The 16,879-nt window shown below is 45.9% G+C and overlaps 1 protein-coding gene across 1 annotated transcript in view; it reads left to right on the forward strand.

The window, feature by feature from the left end:
* The first annotated feature begins 2,894 nt into the window (after nucleotides 1–2,894).
* Nucleotides 2,895–16,879, forward strand: part of slc5a12 (solute carrier family 5 member 12) — an 81,095-nt gene continuing 67,110 nt past the window's right edge. The window contains exon 1 of the mRNA XM_041196618.1: nucleotides 2,895–3,251. Within this exon, the coding sequence (XP_041052552.1) occupies nucleotides 2,895–3,251 (357 nt within the window). The remainder of the gene's footprint in view (nucleotides 3,252–16,879) is intronic.

Here is a 16,879-nt window from a genome sequence, read left to right on the forward strand (position 1 = left end):
GAGAAACAAGAGTTAAAAGTTTCGAGTTGAATGACCCCCCCCCCCCCCTCCCTCCTCCCCCAGGCGTGGTGGAAATTCAATGAGCTTCGTGCTGTTGAATGCACGCGCAAGTCACCTGATCTGGCTGTAAACGGCGTATGGTTCATTTCAGTTGCCAGTGGACACGAGCCAACAGCGCCAAGTGTCCGCAGCAAAAACGCCAAAAGACCATCTGACCTGGAGAGGCCAGAATATTACTGGGATATAAAATGGTAAAGCTACCCTACAGATGCTGCTGCGGTAAAGTTCCGGGCTTGGGACCGGTATAAGTTTACTTTGCCTTTGACTGTACTGTACCTGCCTTGGGAGTGTTTGAAGCTGACACTATGAGAAGAATTCCATTCTCCATCTTAATTAGAATAAAAGAAAAACCTTCAGCTCCTAACTTCAGCAAGCTCGCTTGCAATTAGTAATGGACTGACTAATGTGCTGGATTTATCATTTTCCCGCTCAAAAATCATTTTTCTTCTTCCCATGTTGCAAGGCAAAAATCAAACAGTCTACCAAAAAGCTCAGTGGGTGGTAGTAGGGGTGGATACTTCTAATGCAAGACCTGATATAAACATACACTTTTCTAAATCAAACTTCCACAGTAAACTACAATTCTTGCATTCAATTAGTGAACATGCAGTGAAATCAAAATTGCTCCAGTGGAGATAAGGTGATTGAGCCATTGGCATCCAACTTATTTTAACTTTTATTTATTCATTCATGGGATGTGGGTGTCACTGGCTGGGCCACCATTTATTGGCCATCCCTAATTGCCCTCATTCACAGGGCATGTTTAAAAGTCAACCACATTGTTGTGGGTCTGGAGTCACATGTAGGCCAGGTAAGGATGGCAGATTTCCTTCCCTAAAGGACATTAGTGAACTAGATGGGTTTTTACAACAATCAGCAATGGTTTCATGGTCATCATCAGACTTTTAATTCCAGATTTTTAATGGATTCAAATGTCACCATCTGCTGTGGTGGGACTCAAACCCGGGTTCCCAGAGCATTACCCTGGATCCCTGGAACACTAGCCCAGTGACAATACCACTATGCCACTGCCTCCCGCCAAGGCCAAATTCTCCAAGGAGAATCTGCAGAAAATTGAAAGAAAATGATGACTGCAGCAAAAGCAATGACCTAGAAATGTGCTCATGCCTGAAGCGAGGTGCAGTCATTGCATAAAACATTGCACATGCACAACCGATGGCAGGGCCGTGGCAAATTGATCCCCTCTCCTCCTTGGGTCAGTAGGGACAATCTTCAAATGATAGTCATAGCTCCAATGGTCGCTTTTGGTTGTGGGAGGCAGCAAGATTGTTCAATTCCTATGCCAACCGAGGATTTCAGAAGAGATGGTGGGATGGAGTGGGTGGGCAGAGTTTGGAGGTGTAAGGATGCACTTACCTTTTGGGTGACAGCCTCTTGGCTCCCACTGGTTTGGCTGCTGAATGCCCAAAGGAACTGACTACATTTTGCATGGTACATGTTGTGGTCAATGGCAATCCAGTTTGGCAGACAGGCCCTGAAGCAGAACTAAGCCACCAACCTGCATATGCAGCAGATTCAGGTGTGGCCCCCTGGTTACTAACTGAGCTGCCGCAAGCAATATGACAGCCAATTTTTGGTGCTGAACGAACACTGCACAAGTTCTGCCAGACTGGACCTGGAGAAACTCATATTATGCCTGTAAAACTGGCACACATCACTGAATTTCTAAGACAACATGCCTTATGATTCATGCCCTTTTCTGAACAATTGGAAAGGAGGTATAAATACGTGATTATAGTACATGCATATTTTGTCACCCTTTCAGCATCATTCGATGAAAATCCTGGAAATCCCATCCCTAACATTAGCACCATGGGCTGCAGAAGGCAGCTCCCCACCAGCTTCTCATTGGCAATTTCGTTGGATGGGGAACAAATGCTGACCTTGCCAGTAATGCCCACATCCCATAAATGAATGAATTGATCAAAAATGAATGCTTGCAGCCTCGGGCAGAAAGATGCCAGAGATGTGTCCCAATGGTAGCAGTGCCCAACCAAAAAATTTAAATCAAGGAATCTCTCCCTGACTTGCCAGTTTTGGCATAGGTATCCATGGAGACCCAAGGTGGGTACACTTGACACTCAAGCCACCGCAGTAAATTTTAGCCTCTTTTGTTTCTCAAGCTGGCTTTTCCACCAAACATTGATTTTCCTTTTGTATTTTTCTCTCGATTGTGCTCAAAAAGATTTCTGGGTTAAGTATTGTATGTAGAAATGATCAATTGACATAATTTGTCTGACCTACCTGTAAATAATTGCTTAAGTGAGCGAAGCACAGGCTGCAAGTCAGTCAATGATACTAATCTTAAAAATAGATAATCCAATAGTTCATTTTCTGGTCAGTTTGAACTCCAATTCTTGTCCAAATGCGAACTGTATGACCTCGTCTGGTACAGAAAATAGTTTAGGGTAGTAATTAAAATTGCTGCAATAAATTGCTGAATTGTAAAACGGAACTTTACTTCTTGGTTCAGTGCTCAGTCTAATCTTTAACTGGCTAATGAAAGCTGAAGAGATCACTGACTATTTGGTAAATTCCACTGGGACTTCCTCAACGGTCATCATAATCTCATGTACACCTATTTACAAATCTGCAGGCTATCATTTCGGGTGATCATCGCCTGTGTGTGCTGTTTGAGAGTCCTTTTCCTTCATACCTTACAGAACACGTCTCCTGGCATTGTCAGTTTTAACCAGGAGAGTCCTGCAGATGAGGAAGCACCCAAGAGCAAATCTTGTTGATAACTGTTTACTGGAGGCTCATCCCTGAAGTAACAAATATATGTGTCTGAACTACATTTCCGCGAGGAAATAATGAGTCAATTTGCAAACCCAGGCGTGGGGACTTTTACAGCATGGGATTACGTCGTTTTTGCTTCGCTCTTTGTCGTTTCTTCTGGGATAGGAGTCTTTTTTGCCATCAAAGAAAGAAAGAAGGTTACCTCCCATGAGTTTCTGGTAGCAGGGAGACAGATGTTTTGTGGCCCAGTGGCCCTCTCTCTCACCGCCAGTTTCATGTCTGCAGTGACTGTGTTAGGAGCCCCCTCGGAGGTTTATCGGCATGGAGCTTCTTTCATCCTCTTCTGCGTCGCCTTCACATTTGTTGTCATCTTCACAGCGGAGCTCTTCCTACCTGTCTTTTACAGATCAGGAATTGCCAGTACATATGAGGTGAGGTGGATAAAATCAATAAAACTGATCACTCCATTATTGATGGCCATGCCTTCAGCTGCCCCAAACTTTGGAATAAACCTCTCGGTATCTCTGCCTCACCTTCTTCCTTTAAGGCACTCCTTAAAACCTACTTCTTTGTCCCAGGCTTTAGTCATTAGCCCTAATATTTCCTTACGTGAGTTGATGCCTTATCTTGTTTATAATTTTAAAGGAAGTTGCTGCAGAGATAGTGGAGGCATTGGTCGAAATGTTCCAAAACTCACTGGATTCTGGGAGGGTCCCAGCAGATTCAAAAACCGCTTTTGTGATGCCCCTGTTCAAGAAGGGAGGGACACAAAAAGCAGGAAACTATAGGCCAGTCAGCCTACCATCTGTCATTGGGAAAATGCTAGAGTCCATTATTAAGGAAGAAATAGCAGGACATTTAGAAAAGCTTAGCGCAATCAAACAGAGTCAACATGGTTTTGTAAAGGGAAATCATGTTTGACAAATTTGCTGGAGTTTTTTGAGGATATAACAAGCAGAGTTGTTAAAGAGGAACCGGTAGATGCAGCGCATTTGGATTTCCAGAAAGCATTCGATAAGGTGCCACATAAAAGCTTATAAAAGCAAAATAGGAACTCACGGTATTGGGGGTAATGTATTCGCATGGATCGAGGATTGGTTAACACACAGAAGACAGAGGGTCAGGATTAACGGGTCTTTTTCAGGTTGGACAGTGGAGTGCTACACGGATCAATCCTAGGGCCTCAATTATTTATCATCTAAATTAATGACTTGAGGGAGGGGGCAGACTGTAATGTATCTAAATTTGCTGATGATACAAAAATAGATGGGAAGGCATGTTGTGATGAGGGCATAAGGAATCTGCAAGGGGGTATAAGTAAGTTGAGTGTGGACAAAAACTTAGTAGATGGAGTTTAATGTATGAAAGCGTGAGGTCATGCACTTTCATAGGAAGAATCAAAAGGCAGACTATTATTTAAATGGAGAGAGACTCCATAAAATTGCAGCACGGTGGAATCTGGGTGTTATTGTGCATGAAACATAAAAAGTTAGCATGCAGGTGCAGTAAGTAATTAAGAAGGCAAATGGAATTTTGGCCTGTATTGCCAGGGAGTAGGAGATTAAAAATAGGGAAGTCTTGTTACAACTGTACAGGGTGTTGGTGAGGCCGCACATAGAGTACTGTGTAAAGTTTTGGTCCCTGTATTTAAGAAAGGATACATTGGCATTGGAGGCTGTTCAAAAGAGATTCACCAGGCTGATTCCTGGGATGAAGGGGATGACTTATCAAGAGTGGCTGAACAAGTTAGGCCTTTAATCATTCAAGTTTAGAAGAACGAGGGGTGATCTTATTGAAACGTACAAGATTCTGAGGGGGCTTGACAAGGTGGATTTTGAGAAGATATTTCCACTAGTGGGGTAATCTCAAACTAGGGGGCATAATTACAGAATAAGGGGACACTCATTTAAAACAGAAATGTGAAGGAATCCCTTCTCTCAGAGGGCAGTGAGTGTCTGGAATTCTCTACCTCAGAGAGTTGAGGAGGATAGATCACTGAAAGTATTTAAAGAGGAGGCAGATAGATTTTTGAAATATCATGGAGTTGAGGGCTACAGGGAGCTGGAACTAAAGAGGAGTTGAGGCCTGGGGCAGATCAGCCACGATCTTATTGAATAGTGGAACAGGCTTGAGGGGCAAGTAGCCTACTCCTGCTCCTATTTCTTATGTTCTTACAATCCTCCTGTGAGGTGTCTTAGTATGTTTTATTATGTTAAAGGTGCTATATAAATATGTTGTTGCTTTATAAAACATAATATGTGTCACTCAGAGGTTTAGTTAGCATTGCAATGTTCCTTTTGCAATGGCTTCTTTATTTGCAGAAAGATAATGCAGCTAAATAGAGCTAAAACTTGCTATATTGGTTTTATCACATCTTCAAAACAGCATATTGCCACTGACAATCTGTACTACCAAAGAAATGCTTTATAAATCCACACAAGTAAATTCAGTGACGATATCTGTGACATTTAAAATGTTGAAATATAAAACTGGATTTACATGTGAAACATTTGAAATAGGACAAATTTAACATGTTAAATATATTGAAGCTCACTTTAAATAAAAATTGACTTTTCCCACAAAGAACATGAAGATTTACTATGGCTGTCAGGGAGAGTCTTTTGTTTATTACAAATGGCAAACTTTTGTAGGTACGGGTTGAATTTTTATTGATTTACTCAGTCAACATCTAATGAAAAGGCATTTATTACTTTTTCAGCTGTTCCCCCGCAGTAATTGCTCAAGAAATTTCCTTACCCATTTTAGAGATTTTTGAAAATGCCAGCGAAATTGCACCAATTTCTACAGAAAAGGAAAAATACCTGTAATATCTGTGAATGATTCTGATGCTCTACTGTGAACAATATATATATATATGAACATTGGATCTCTGATTTTTAGTGATCGTGGGTGATAACTGAATCAGTTAAACTCCACTTTCTAAAATTTAGTTGTTTTTGGGATGTGGGCATCACTGGCTAGGCCAGTGTTTCTTTGCCCATCCCATTGCCCTTGAGGGTATTTAAGAGTCAACCACATTGGTGTGGGTCTGGAGTCACATGTAGGTCAGACCAGATAAGGACAGCAGATTTCCTTCCCTAAGAGGCATTAGTGAACCAGATGGGCTTTTACAGCAATTGTTTCGTAGTCACCACTAGACTTTTAATTCCAGATTTTTATTGAATTTAAATTCTACTGTCTGCTATGGTGGGATTTGAATCCAGGTCCCTAAATCATTGCTCCTGAGTCTCTGGATTACCAACATAGTAACAATACCACAGTGCCACCACCTCCCCAGTTCAACAAGGAGGAGCTGGAGTGGGTCAATGGATGGCTGTCCTGTCTCTGAGCTGCACAGACCAGTGCTGAATTCCCACTCCAGGACTTGTCAATGAAGGAACACAGCTACTGGTGCAGGTAGGCCAACGTGTGCCGGGCCCCAGCCTGAATAAATAGGGAGGGTTAGAGGCAGGAAGGGTATCTGGCTGAAAACCTGCCACCAAATCCCAAAAAATTGTGGTTGACATGAAAACGTAATTAACCAGCATTGTGGCCACCCCATGTAGCTTGGGAAAAGGCGAATGAGAGGAACTGTGTGCAATACAATTTTAGGGACATTGCCCTGCAGGCTTCAGGTCTGAGTTTATAGGAAGAGGAGGTGACATAGGCTGGGATTTTCTGACCCTGCACATGGTGGGACCCGCTGCAGGGATCGTGGCAGGCCAGCCAATAGCCCATTGACTTTCGGTGGGACCGGAAAATCCCGGTTAGAGTAAATGTGACTGGATTAGTAAGCCAGAGGCCCAAGAGAATGTAGGCTCAAATCTCACCATGGGGCAGCTAGTGGAATTTAACTTCAATTAATAAACCTGGAATTGAAAGCTAGTCTCAGTAATGGTTACCAACCTGGTTCACTAATGTCCTTCAAGGAAGGAAATCTGCTACTTTTACCTGGTCCAGCCTGCATATCTCCAGACCAACAGCAATGTGGTTGACTCTAAACTGGCCTCTGAAATGGCCTAGTAACTCAGAAGGAAAAAACAGTAAAAACTGGGAAATAAGAATGCTGGTCCAAACTGATACTGTATACTTTAAAATGGAACACCAGTAAAACTGGGAAATAAGAATACTGGTCCAAACTGATACTGTATACTTTAAAATGGAACACCAGTAAAACTGGGAAATAAGAGGACTGGTCTGAACTGTTTTTTCCTTCAGGGAAGCCACTGATTTGGACCAAACCGCTACAGATAAGTCAGACCAGATAGCCTGCAGTGGCTCAAGAAGGTGGCGGTGGGCAATTAGGGATAGGCAATAGAAACATAGAAACTAGGAGCAGGAGTAGGCCACTCGGCCCTTCAAGCCTCCTCCGCCATTCATTATGATCATGGCTGATCAACCAAATCAATAGCCTGCTCCCAGTTTCTCCCCATATCCTTTGATCCCTTTCGCCCCAAGAGCTACATCTAACTCCTTCTTGAAAACATACAATGTTTTGGCCTCAACTACTTTCGGTGGTAGCGAATTCCACAGGCTCACCACATTCTGGGTGAAGAGATTTCTCCTCATTTCAGTCCGAAATGGTCTACCCCATATCCTCAGACTGTGACTCCTGGTTCTGAGCTCCTCCACCATCAGGAACATCCTTTCTGTACCTACTCTGTCTAGTCCTGTTAGAATTTTATAGGTTTCTATGAGATCCCCCCTCATTCTTCTGAACTCTAGCAAATATAATCCTGACTGACTCAATCTCTCCTCATATGTCAGTCCCGCCATCCCGGGAATCAGTGTGGAAAGCCTTCACCGCACTCCCTCTATAGCAAGAACATCTTTCCTCAGATAAGGAGATCAAAACTGCACACAATATTCCAGGTGCGATCTCACCAAGACCCTGTATAATTGCAGCAAGACATCCCTGCTCATGTACTCGAATCCTCTAGCTATGAAGGCCAGCATACAATTTGCCTTCTTTACCACCTGCTGCACCTACATGTTTACCTTCAGTGACTGGCGTACAAGGACATCCAGGTTTTGTTGCACATTCCCCTCTCTCAATTTATAGCCATTCAGATAATAATCTGCCTTCCTGTTTTTGCTACCAAAGTGGATAACCTCACATTTATCCACATTATGCTGCATCTGCCATGCATTTGCTCACTCACTCAGCTTGTCCAAATCGCACTGAAGCATCTCTGCATTCTCCTCACAGCTCACCCTCCCACCCAGCTTTGTGTCATCTGCAAAATTAGAGATATTACATTTAGTTCCCTCATCTAACTCATTAATATATATTGTGAATAGCTGGGGTCCCAGCACCGCGGTACCCCACTAGTCACTGCCTGCCATTCGGAAAAATACCCGTTTATTCCTACTCTTTGTTTCCTATCTGCCAGTTTTCTATCTATTTCAATACACTACCCCCAATCCCATGTGCTTTAATTTTACATGCTAATCTCTTATGAGGGACTTTATCGCAAGCCTTCTGAAAGTCCAAATAAACCACATCCACTGGCTCCCCCTCATCAACTCTATTAGTTACATCCTCGAAAGATACCAGTAGATTTGTCAAGCATGATTTTCCTTTCGTAAATCCATGCTGACTCTGTCCGATTCTGCCACTGTTTTCCAAGCGCACAGCTATTAAATCTTTTATAATGGACTCTAGAATTTTCCCCACTACCAACATCAGGCTGACTGGTCTATAATTCCCTGCTTTCTCTCTACTTCCCTTTTTAAATAGTGGGGTTACATTAGCTACCCTCCAATCTGTAGGAACTGTTCTAAAGTCTATAGAATCTCAGAAGATGACCCCCAATACATCCACTATATCTAGGGCCACTTCCTTAAGCACTCTGGGATATAGATTATCTGGCCCTGGGGATTTATCGGCCTTCAATCCCATCAACTTCTCCAGCACCATTTCCCTACTAATACTGATTTCTTTCAGTTCCTCCCTCTCACTGAACCTTGTGTTCCCCAACATTTCTGGTATGTTATTAGTGTCCTCCTTTGTGAAGACAGAACCAAAATATGTATTTAGTTGGTCAGCCATTTCTTTGTTCCCCATTATAAATTACCCTGTTTCTGACTGTAAGGGACCTACATTTGTCTTCACCAATGTCTTTCTCTTCACATATCTATATAAACTTTTACAGTCAGTTTTTATCTTCCCTGCAAGCTTACTCTTGTACTCTATTTTCCCCTTCTTAATCAGTCCCTTGTTCTCCCTTTGCTGAATTCTAAGCTGCTCCCAATCCTCAGGTCTGTTGTTTTTTCTGGCCAATTTGTATGCCTCTTCCTTGGATCTAATACCATCCCTAATTTCCCTTGTAAGCCATGGTTTAGCCACCTCTCCTGTTTTACTTTTGCGCCAGACAGGAATAAACAATTGTTGCAGTTCACCCACACTCTCTTCAAATGTTTGCCATTGCCTATCCATCATCATTCCTTTAAGTAACATTTCCCAATTCATCATAGCCAACTCGCACCTCATACTATCGTAGTTTCCTTTATTAAGAATCTGGACCCTAGTCTCAGAATCAACTACGTCACTTTCCATCTTGACAACGAATTCTATCATATTGTGGTAGCTCATCCCCAAGAGGCCTCGAACAACTAGATTGCCAATTATCCCTTTCTCATTACACAATACCCAGTCTAGGATGGCCTGTTCTCTAGTTGGTTCCTCAATGTATTGGCCCAAAAAATCATCCCGTATACACTCCAGGAATTCCCCCTCTACGGTATTGTTACTAATTTGATTTTCCCTATCTATGCAGATTAAAGTCACCCATAATTACAGATGTTCCTTCATTGCATGCATCTCTAATTTCCTGTTTAATGCCATTCCCAACATCACCACTACAGTTTGGGGGTCTATAAACAACCCCTACTTATGTTTTTTACCCCTTAGTGTTTCTTAGCACTACCCATACAGATTCCACATTGTCAGAGCTAATATCTTTTCTCACTAATGCATTAATTTCACCTTTAACTAACAGTGCAACTCCACCGCCTTTTCCTTTTTGTCTGTCCTTCCTAAATACTGAATACCCCTGGATGTTCAGTTCCCATCCCTGGTCACCCTGCAGCCATGTCTTCGTAACCCCGACTATATCATACTTGTTTACATGAATTTGTGCAGTTAATTCATCCACTTTATTGTGAATGCTCCTTGCGTTAAGGCACAAAGCCTTAAGGCTTGTCTTTTTAATATTACTTGTCCCGTTCCCACTATTTTTCACTGGGGCCCTGTTTGGTTCTTGCCCTTGATTTCTCTGCCCATCACTTTTCTTATTCCCCTTTCTGTCTTTTGATTCTTCCTCCTCTGACTTCTTGCATAGGTTCTCATCCCCCTGCCATTTTAGTTTAAACCCTCCATAATCACTCTAGCAAATGTTCCCCCTAGGACATCAGTTCCGGTCCTGCCCAGATGTAACCCGTCCAGTTTGTACTGGTCCCACCTCCCCCAGAACCAGTCCCAATGTGCCAGGAATCTGAAACCCTCCCACTCACACCATCTCTTCATCCATGTATTCATCCGACATATCCTGCTACTTCTACTCTGACTAGCACGTGGCACTGGTAGTAATCCTGAGATCATCTTTTCAACTTACTTCCTAACTCCCTGTATTCTGCTTTTAGGACCTCATCCCTTTTTTTTACCTATGTCATTTGTGTGAATGTGTACCATGACCACAAGCTGTTCACCCTCCCCCCTCAGAATGTCGTGGAGCTGCTCTGAGACATCCTTGACCCTAGCACCACGGAGGCAATATACCATCCAGGAGTCTCGTTTGCAGCCACAGAAACACCTATCTATTCCCCTTACAATTGAATCCCCTATAACTATTGCATTCCCACACTTTTTACTCCTCCCCTGTGCAGCAGAGCCAACCATGGTGCAACAACTTTGGCTGTTGCTGCCTTCCCCTGAGAGGCTATTCCCCTCAACAGTATCCAAAGCGGTATATCTATTTTGCAGGGGAATGGCCACAGGAGATTCCTGCACTGCCTGCTTAGTCCTCTTGCTCTGCTTGGTGGTCACCCATTCCCTTCCTGCCTGTGGACTCTTAGCCTGCGGTGTGACCACCTCTCTATAGGTGCTATCCACGATACTCTGCACTTCATGGATGCTCCACAGTGTCCCCAGCAGCCACTCCAGCTCCAGGCTTCCAGGAGCTGCAGCTGGAGATACTTAATGCACACATGCTGGCCCCGAGCACTAGAAATTTTCCCGGCTTCCCACATAGAGCAGGAGGAGCACATCATGGCTTTGAGCTCTCCTGCCATGACCTATCCCTTTAAATTAACTTAATACTTCTTTTGGAACTTTTGGAGTTTTTCAAAAGTACTTTTGGAAGGTACTTAATATCAAATAATATTAATTACTCTAGGGCCCTTCTTCCCTATTCCTCGTTGTTACAGAATATAGCCCTTACAAACAATGAACCACAAAATAAGACCTTAAAAACTATAAGCAATAAAAGTAGTAAATAGTTACCCGACTGTACTCACAGTACTCAAAGGATCACCTCGTTCCCTCCTCACCGAACTCCCTCAGTCACCGAACTCCAACTTAAGCAATAAGTGCCCACATCACATGATTAAAAAAAATGCTACTAAAGTTAATGGCAAGAGTTGAATGAGTCATGGGTAATCTCAATAAAGTTCCTGTCCTTTAAGGACTGCTGGCTAGGCCTCTCAATGTGCGATGCAATGAGTTATAGCGTGCATGGCACATGTATACCTGAATTTGAAATCAGGGGTCCTCTAACGCATATAGGGCCATGATTTGGATATTCAACCAATCTTACAGTTGTAGGGCTGCTCGCCATTCACAGGTCAAGCTGAATACAGCATCAACTGGTGCTCAAGGTGACCACCTCCACTCCTTGATTTTCAATTGCTGGCTGCCAATTTTTCAGATGCAAAAAAGGCAACTTTGAGTAGAATTTCTGCCCACCAACTTCCAGTGCCAACAAGTCTTGTACGTTAGGATAATTCTCAGCACATCTTTTGGGAAGGTGCTTTTGTGCATGTGTGTGTGAGCATGTTTTCACAGGTTACACTGTGTAAGAAGATAATTATCACTGCATTTGGTGATTTCATTTGGAGTGTGTGAGTTGAGAATGAAGAGAACAGCGACTTAACCTGGCAGAGCAGAGGAGATCATTCATCCTTTTTCGGCAATGGGTGGCTGTCCTCTTTTTGTAGGATGCCTAACTGGACGCAGTGGAGGCCCCCTGTGAAATCCTCTACTTCCGCTTTGGGCAAAGACCAGCAAGCAAGGTCACCAATCCAGGGAGGTGGTGGCAGCGGTGGTCAGCGCCAATGCCCTGCAAAAGAGGACAGCCACCCAGTGCTGAAAAAGGATGAACAATCTATTCTGTTCTGCCAGGGTAAGTCACTGTTCTCTTCACTCTCAACTCACACATTCACAAACCCATCAGACATCCAAAGGGATCTCACTCACTGCCAAATCAAGGGACATCACCATTCACTCTCTCATGCACACCTTTATCTGCCCTGTGTATCGTGTCCTCAACCAGTCCATGGCACCACCTACACGTGCCAGACATCCTTCTCATCGGGTTTGGCAGGCATCCTGCTTGCACTGTTTCATCTGTCTTCATGCAGACCAAGTTGGCGCACAACAAAAGGGAGAGGTTGCAGACTGGTGATGGAATGCCTGACATCAAGGTCCTCACAGACTTTGAAAATAGAGTCATCCAGCTGTCTGGCAATGATCTGGACCGTTCCTGTGCTGACGGTGAGGTCGGCAGTGCTCAACCAAGTGAGGATCCAGTGGTGCAACATCCATCAGACAATCATGCTGTGAGTCAGTTCCCCTGCCATGCACTAATTATCTCTCCTTTTGCAGGCACATCTGGGAAGCAGCTGATGGAGTCCATGAGTCAGGTCCTTGACTCAAGCCCTGAAGGCACCTTGGGAGAAGACTCTGATCATATCCTGATTAAAGACCTGTCACAGTGCTCACCCACACCCTCCACCACAGAGATCCACACCTCAGTGGGATCCAGTTCTGGAGTAGCCTTGGGGTGACAATCTGATGAGCTCATCGCACTGTCTGATCCACAGCAGGCAGTGGCAGGGACTTCCCAGGTTTCTGCCACTCAGAGGTCTGCTGGAGGCCAGAAATCTGTTGAGTCCAAGTCAGGTGAGGAGCCTCTGCACTCAGTCATACCTTAGTTTCTGGAGTTGCAAAGGCAAGCCTGGGAACATCAGGAAGGGATGTCCGCTGCACTTCTCAGATTGCAAGGACAATGGAGGAGTCTGTCTGCCTTTTGTCTGAGGTGATAACGCCAGTATGCCAATGCACCGAGATCAACACTTGTAGGGTGCTGGTCGCCATGGAGATCTTGGTCTAGTACATTGGTCCTGCACTGGTGCACGAGCTGAACTCCATAGTTGGCCTCTGACAGTGTCAACACAAGAAAGGTGCAGGCTAGCTCAATCTTGCTCCAGCTTCCACTTCTTCTCAGGGTGTCAGCAAAGGCCTTCGGACACCCATTGGGAGAAGGATCAGTAGGTGCACACCCCGGGACCATCCACCCAGGTGACTCCAGGAGAATCTGGCCCATCTGAATCCCCTTTTCTGTGACCTCCAGCTGCTTCAGCTCCACAGGTCGAGGAGGTGCCACTGCCATACAGCAGGTCCCTGACAGCAGGCCGGGTCCTCCAAGGTCTCGGCCCTCCAGTGGACGCTCGCCAAGGTCATCACAGACAGGGCATAGCAGTCACCAGGCTGCCTTCACCCTTACCTTGGGTGTCATGGAAGAACCAAGTGGCAGGGTTATGAAGGCTAAGGAGATGTAGTTGCACAGCCTAATGTTCACTGAATAAACTCCCAAGAATTGCTGCTTTCCCATGGCTCCCTTTTCTGATGTGCAGTGTTCATGTCACTCAGATGTGAAACCTTGTTTCCTGCACAAGGTAAAGGCAGGAGTCTCAGTCAGGGCCTCTTCTCTGTGCAGTGTGTAACCTTCAGATCAAAGTGATGGTCTGGCCTCACACTCCCCAGACACATTAGTGATGCCTGCACCTCAATGGTGCTTGTCATTATTGCCGGAATATTGTAGGCAGGCGTCACAGAGTTCCGTCATTCTCTCACAGCACCTTTGCAATGGGGCTGGCCCTCCATCTCTTCAGCATCTGTGACCGGTGACGCTGTGCTCCTGAAGTGCATAAGGCTGACAAAGGATCAGCTGCATTTAAAGTTTCAAGGCTACATCTGTCTGATATGACCCTGATCACAGAGCACAAACATGCTGCCCTCAGCCAGACAGCAGTCAGGCATTCACATATCAATGGTGTGCCCTCACTGCATGTGATCATCATCCTCCAGGAATCTAGCGGCCATTAGGGCCTCTGCTGCGTCTCCATGACATGAGCCTCAGCACCGAGGGTATGTGCGCTGCCATCTGTCACACAGGAGTAAAATGTTCATAGATGCAAGTTGAGGATGTCAGGACGGTCCCCTCTCGTCATCATCCTTCATAAATCTTGTGGCTATGTTGGCTTCTCGAGCGTTCCTGCCTCGTCTGGCCTGTGCGATGTCCTCATCACCATCATCCCCTTCGATGGCCCCCTCAGCGGAGGATGCGTGCAGCTCTTCCTTCTCCTCCTCAGCCAGGTCACCTCCCCCCCCACTCCTGTTGCAGTGCCAGTTTATGGAGTGCGCAGCAGGCGACGATGATGCACAACACCCTCTGGGGACTGTATTGCATTGCACTGCCATCCAAGACTGTCGAGGCACCAGAGCCTCATTTTCAAAATGCCTATTGTTTGCTCCACCAGTCTGGATCACGGCATTATACCGTCACTCTGTGCTGCCTGAAGCTGCCGCATGGGCATCATCAGCCATGTCCTCTGTGGGTAGCCCTTGTCCCCGAGGAACCAACCCAGCAGCCTCTCCGGACCCTGGAGGACATCAGAGATCTAAGGCCTGCTAAGGATGTAGGAGTTATGGGCACTCCCTGGGAATCGTGAGCAGACCTCTGAGATGTCTTTGTGGTGGTTGCACACCAGCTCTGAACATTCAGCAGTGGAAGCCCTTGTGGTTGACATAGTTGACTGCTTGTTGTCATGGAGATCTAATCGCCACATGAGTGCAGTCGATTGCACCCTGCACATGTGGAAAACCAGAGATCTGCACAAATCCCAGTGCTCTTGCTTCCTGCTTATCTGATCCCTGATGAAATGCACAAAGTTCTGTGCCTTTGCGAAGATGTTTTTTTGACCTGCTGGATGTTCTTATGCATGGCGGCTTGTGAGATTCCGCATAGATCACCTTAGGATCCCTTGAAGAAGCCACTGGTGTAAAAATTGAGTGTCGCAGTCCCTTTCATGGCCACTGGGAGTGGATGCCCTCCATGTCCCTGTGGCACCAAATCCTGCAGCAGGTGGCACATGTGACCGACCAGATCCCTGGACATGCGCAGTCTTTTGCGACAGTGGTTCTTGGTCCTCTGCAGGAAAGGCAAGCCCCACCTATAGACCCTGGGTCCATCAAGCTGCCTATGAGCGACGGCTTTCTGTGGATCTTCAACCGCATGCACAACAGACCCTGCCACCCCTCATCTTGAGAGAGGTGCTCCTCCCTTTGCCGAGCTAGGCACCTCTGGTGCGCTTTTTTCTTCTTCTCTGGTCTCTGTAAGCCATGAGGCAGATCACTAAGTCACCAGGCTCCATGATCCTGACGCTCTCCTCTTGCAGGATCAAAGAGAAGGACGCATGTGTTAGCGTGGATGTACTAAGTCTGATTAAGTCCTGGTTAAGTCTGAAGATCCCTTCACATGCAAGGAGAGTGCTGGCCACCACTTGGATGGCCAGTATGCAGCGCGCTCATTGGCTGTCTGAAACTCCATCCACCTCTGCTGCACTCCGCTTGACCGATTGGCGGCAGCCTTGCCCACTGGACTGCATGCTGTGCTCTCAGTTCAGGCACAGGCATTCTCCCAACCCGCACTGCAAGGCTTCATTGTTAGCTTGAACCATAATGGGTACTGGCCCACTCCTTAATAAAGACATTGCACCTCCACCAGTGACTGCGCCATGGCCACCTCTCACAAGGGGATTGTACAACTTGCCCTGTCAGCCAATTGCTCTGCTGCCCCCTAAAAAGCACATTAGTTTGCAGCCTGCACCCAAGTGATAAAAAGTTCTGGCGCATTTGGTGGCACTTTCACGCTTTCGCGCTGCTTGAGTGGGCAGAAAATCTTGAGAGGCCCAACTCCAGACATGTCAATGGAGCTGCAGCTGGATGGTCTCAGCTGCGGAAGAATACTTGCTTTTGACAATTTTTTGCAAGGGCACGGCCGCTCCCCTCACCCCCGCAACCCTACCACATCCCCGGCATGCGCTTGAGCATTTCCCCCAGTCTGTGCTGCCTTGCCTTCTACCCTAGCCTGACCCACACTGAAGCCCTTGCCCCGACATCACACTGAAATCCAACCAGGAAAAAGCGACTTGCCTGCGCCCCCCGCCCCTTGAATGCGCGGCGCCTCTCTCTTGATGTCCTATGGGTGATGCTCGGAGCGCTGCACAAGGTTGTGTGCGCTCACCTCCAAGTTCCCGTTGAAGTTCAGGTCGCCGTTCCGAAGTCACACTGACCTGGGCGGTAAATAGAATGTTGGGGAAGGATTCCAATGAGCAGGGTTTATAATTAGATAAAAATGTATTAACATGACGTTTGTGACGTGGCAACGGGAAACGCAGCACCACCATCGATGGGTGGAGCGGACAACCCCAAATTGGTTTCACAACGACTTAAAACCATGTTGCTCCAACCCCCACACCGCCCCCGTGGCACTCCCCCCCCCACCCCACCCCTCCCCGCCAACCGTCACCCCCCCCGACCTGCCAATGCCAACAGGGCTGGAAAATTCCGGTCAACAACCGGGCATTTTTCTCATTACTGCAGGTCCTTTGGCAAATTGGCTGCTACGTTTTGCCTACAAAACAACATTGACTCAATTTCAAAAGTAATGACTTGACTGTTAAGCTCTTTGGGGCATCCTGAGAACGTGGAAGATGA

Source organism: Carcharodon carcharias, chromosome 10, assembly GCF_017639515.1.
Source record: "Carcharodon carcharias isolate sCarCar2 chromosome 10, sCarCar2.pri, whole genome shotgun sequence".
NCBI classification, from domain to species: Eukaryota; Metazoa; Chordata; class Chondrichthyes; order Lamniformes; family Lamnidae; genus Carcharodon; species Carcharodon carcharias.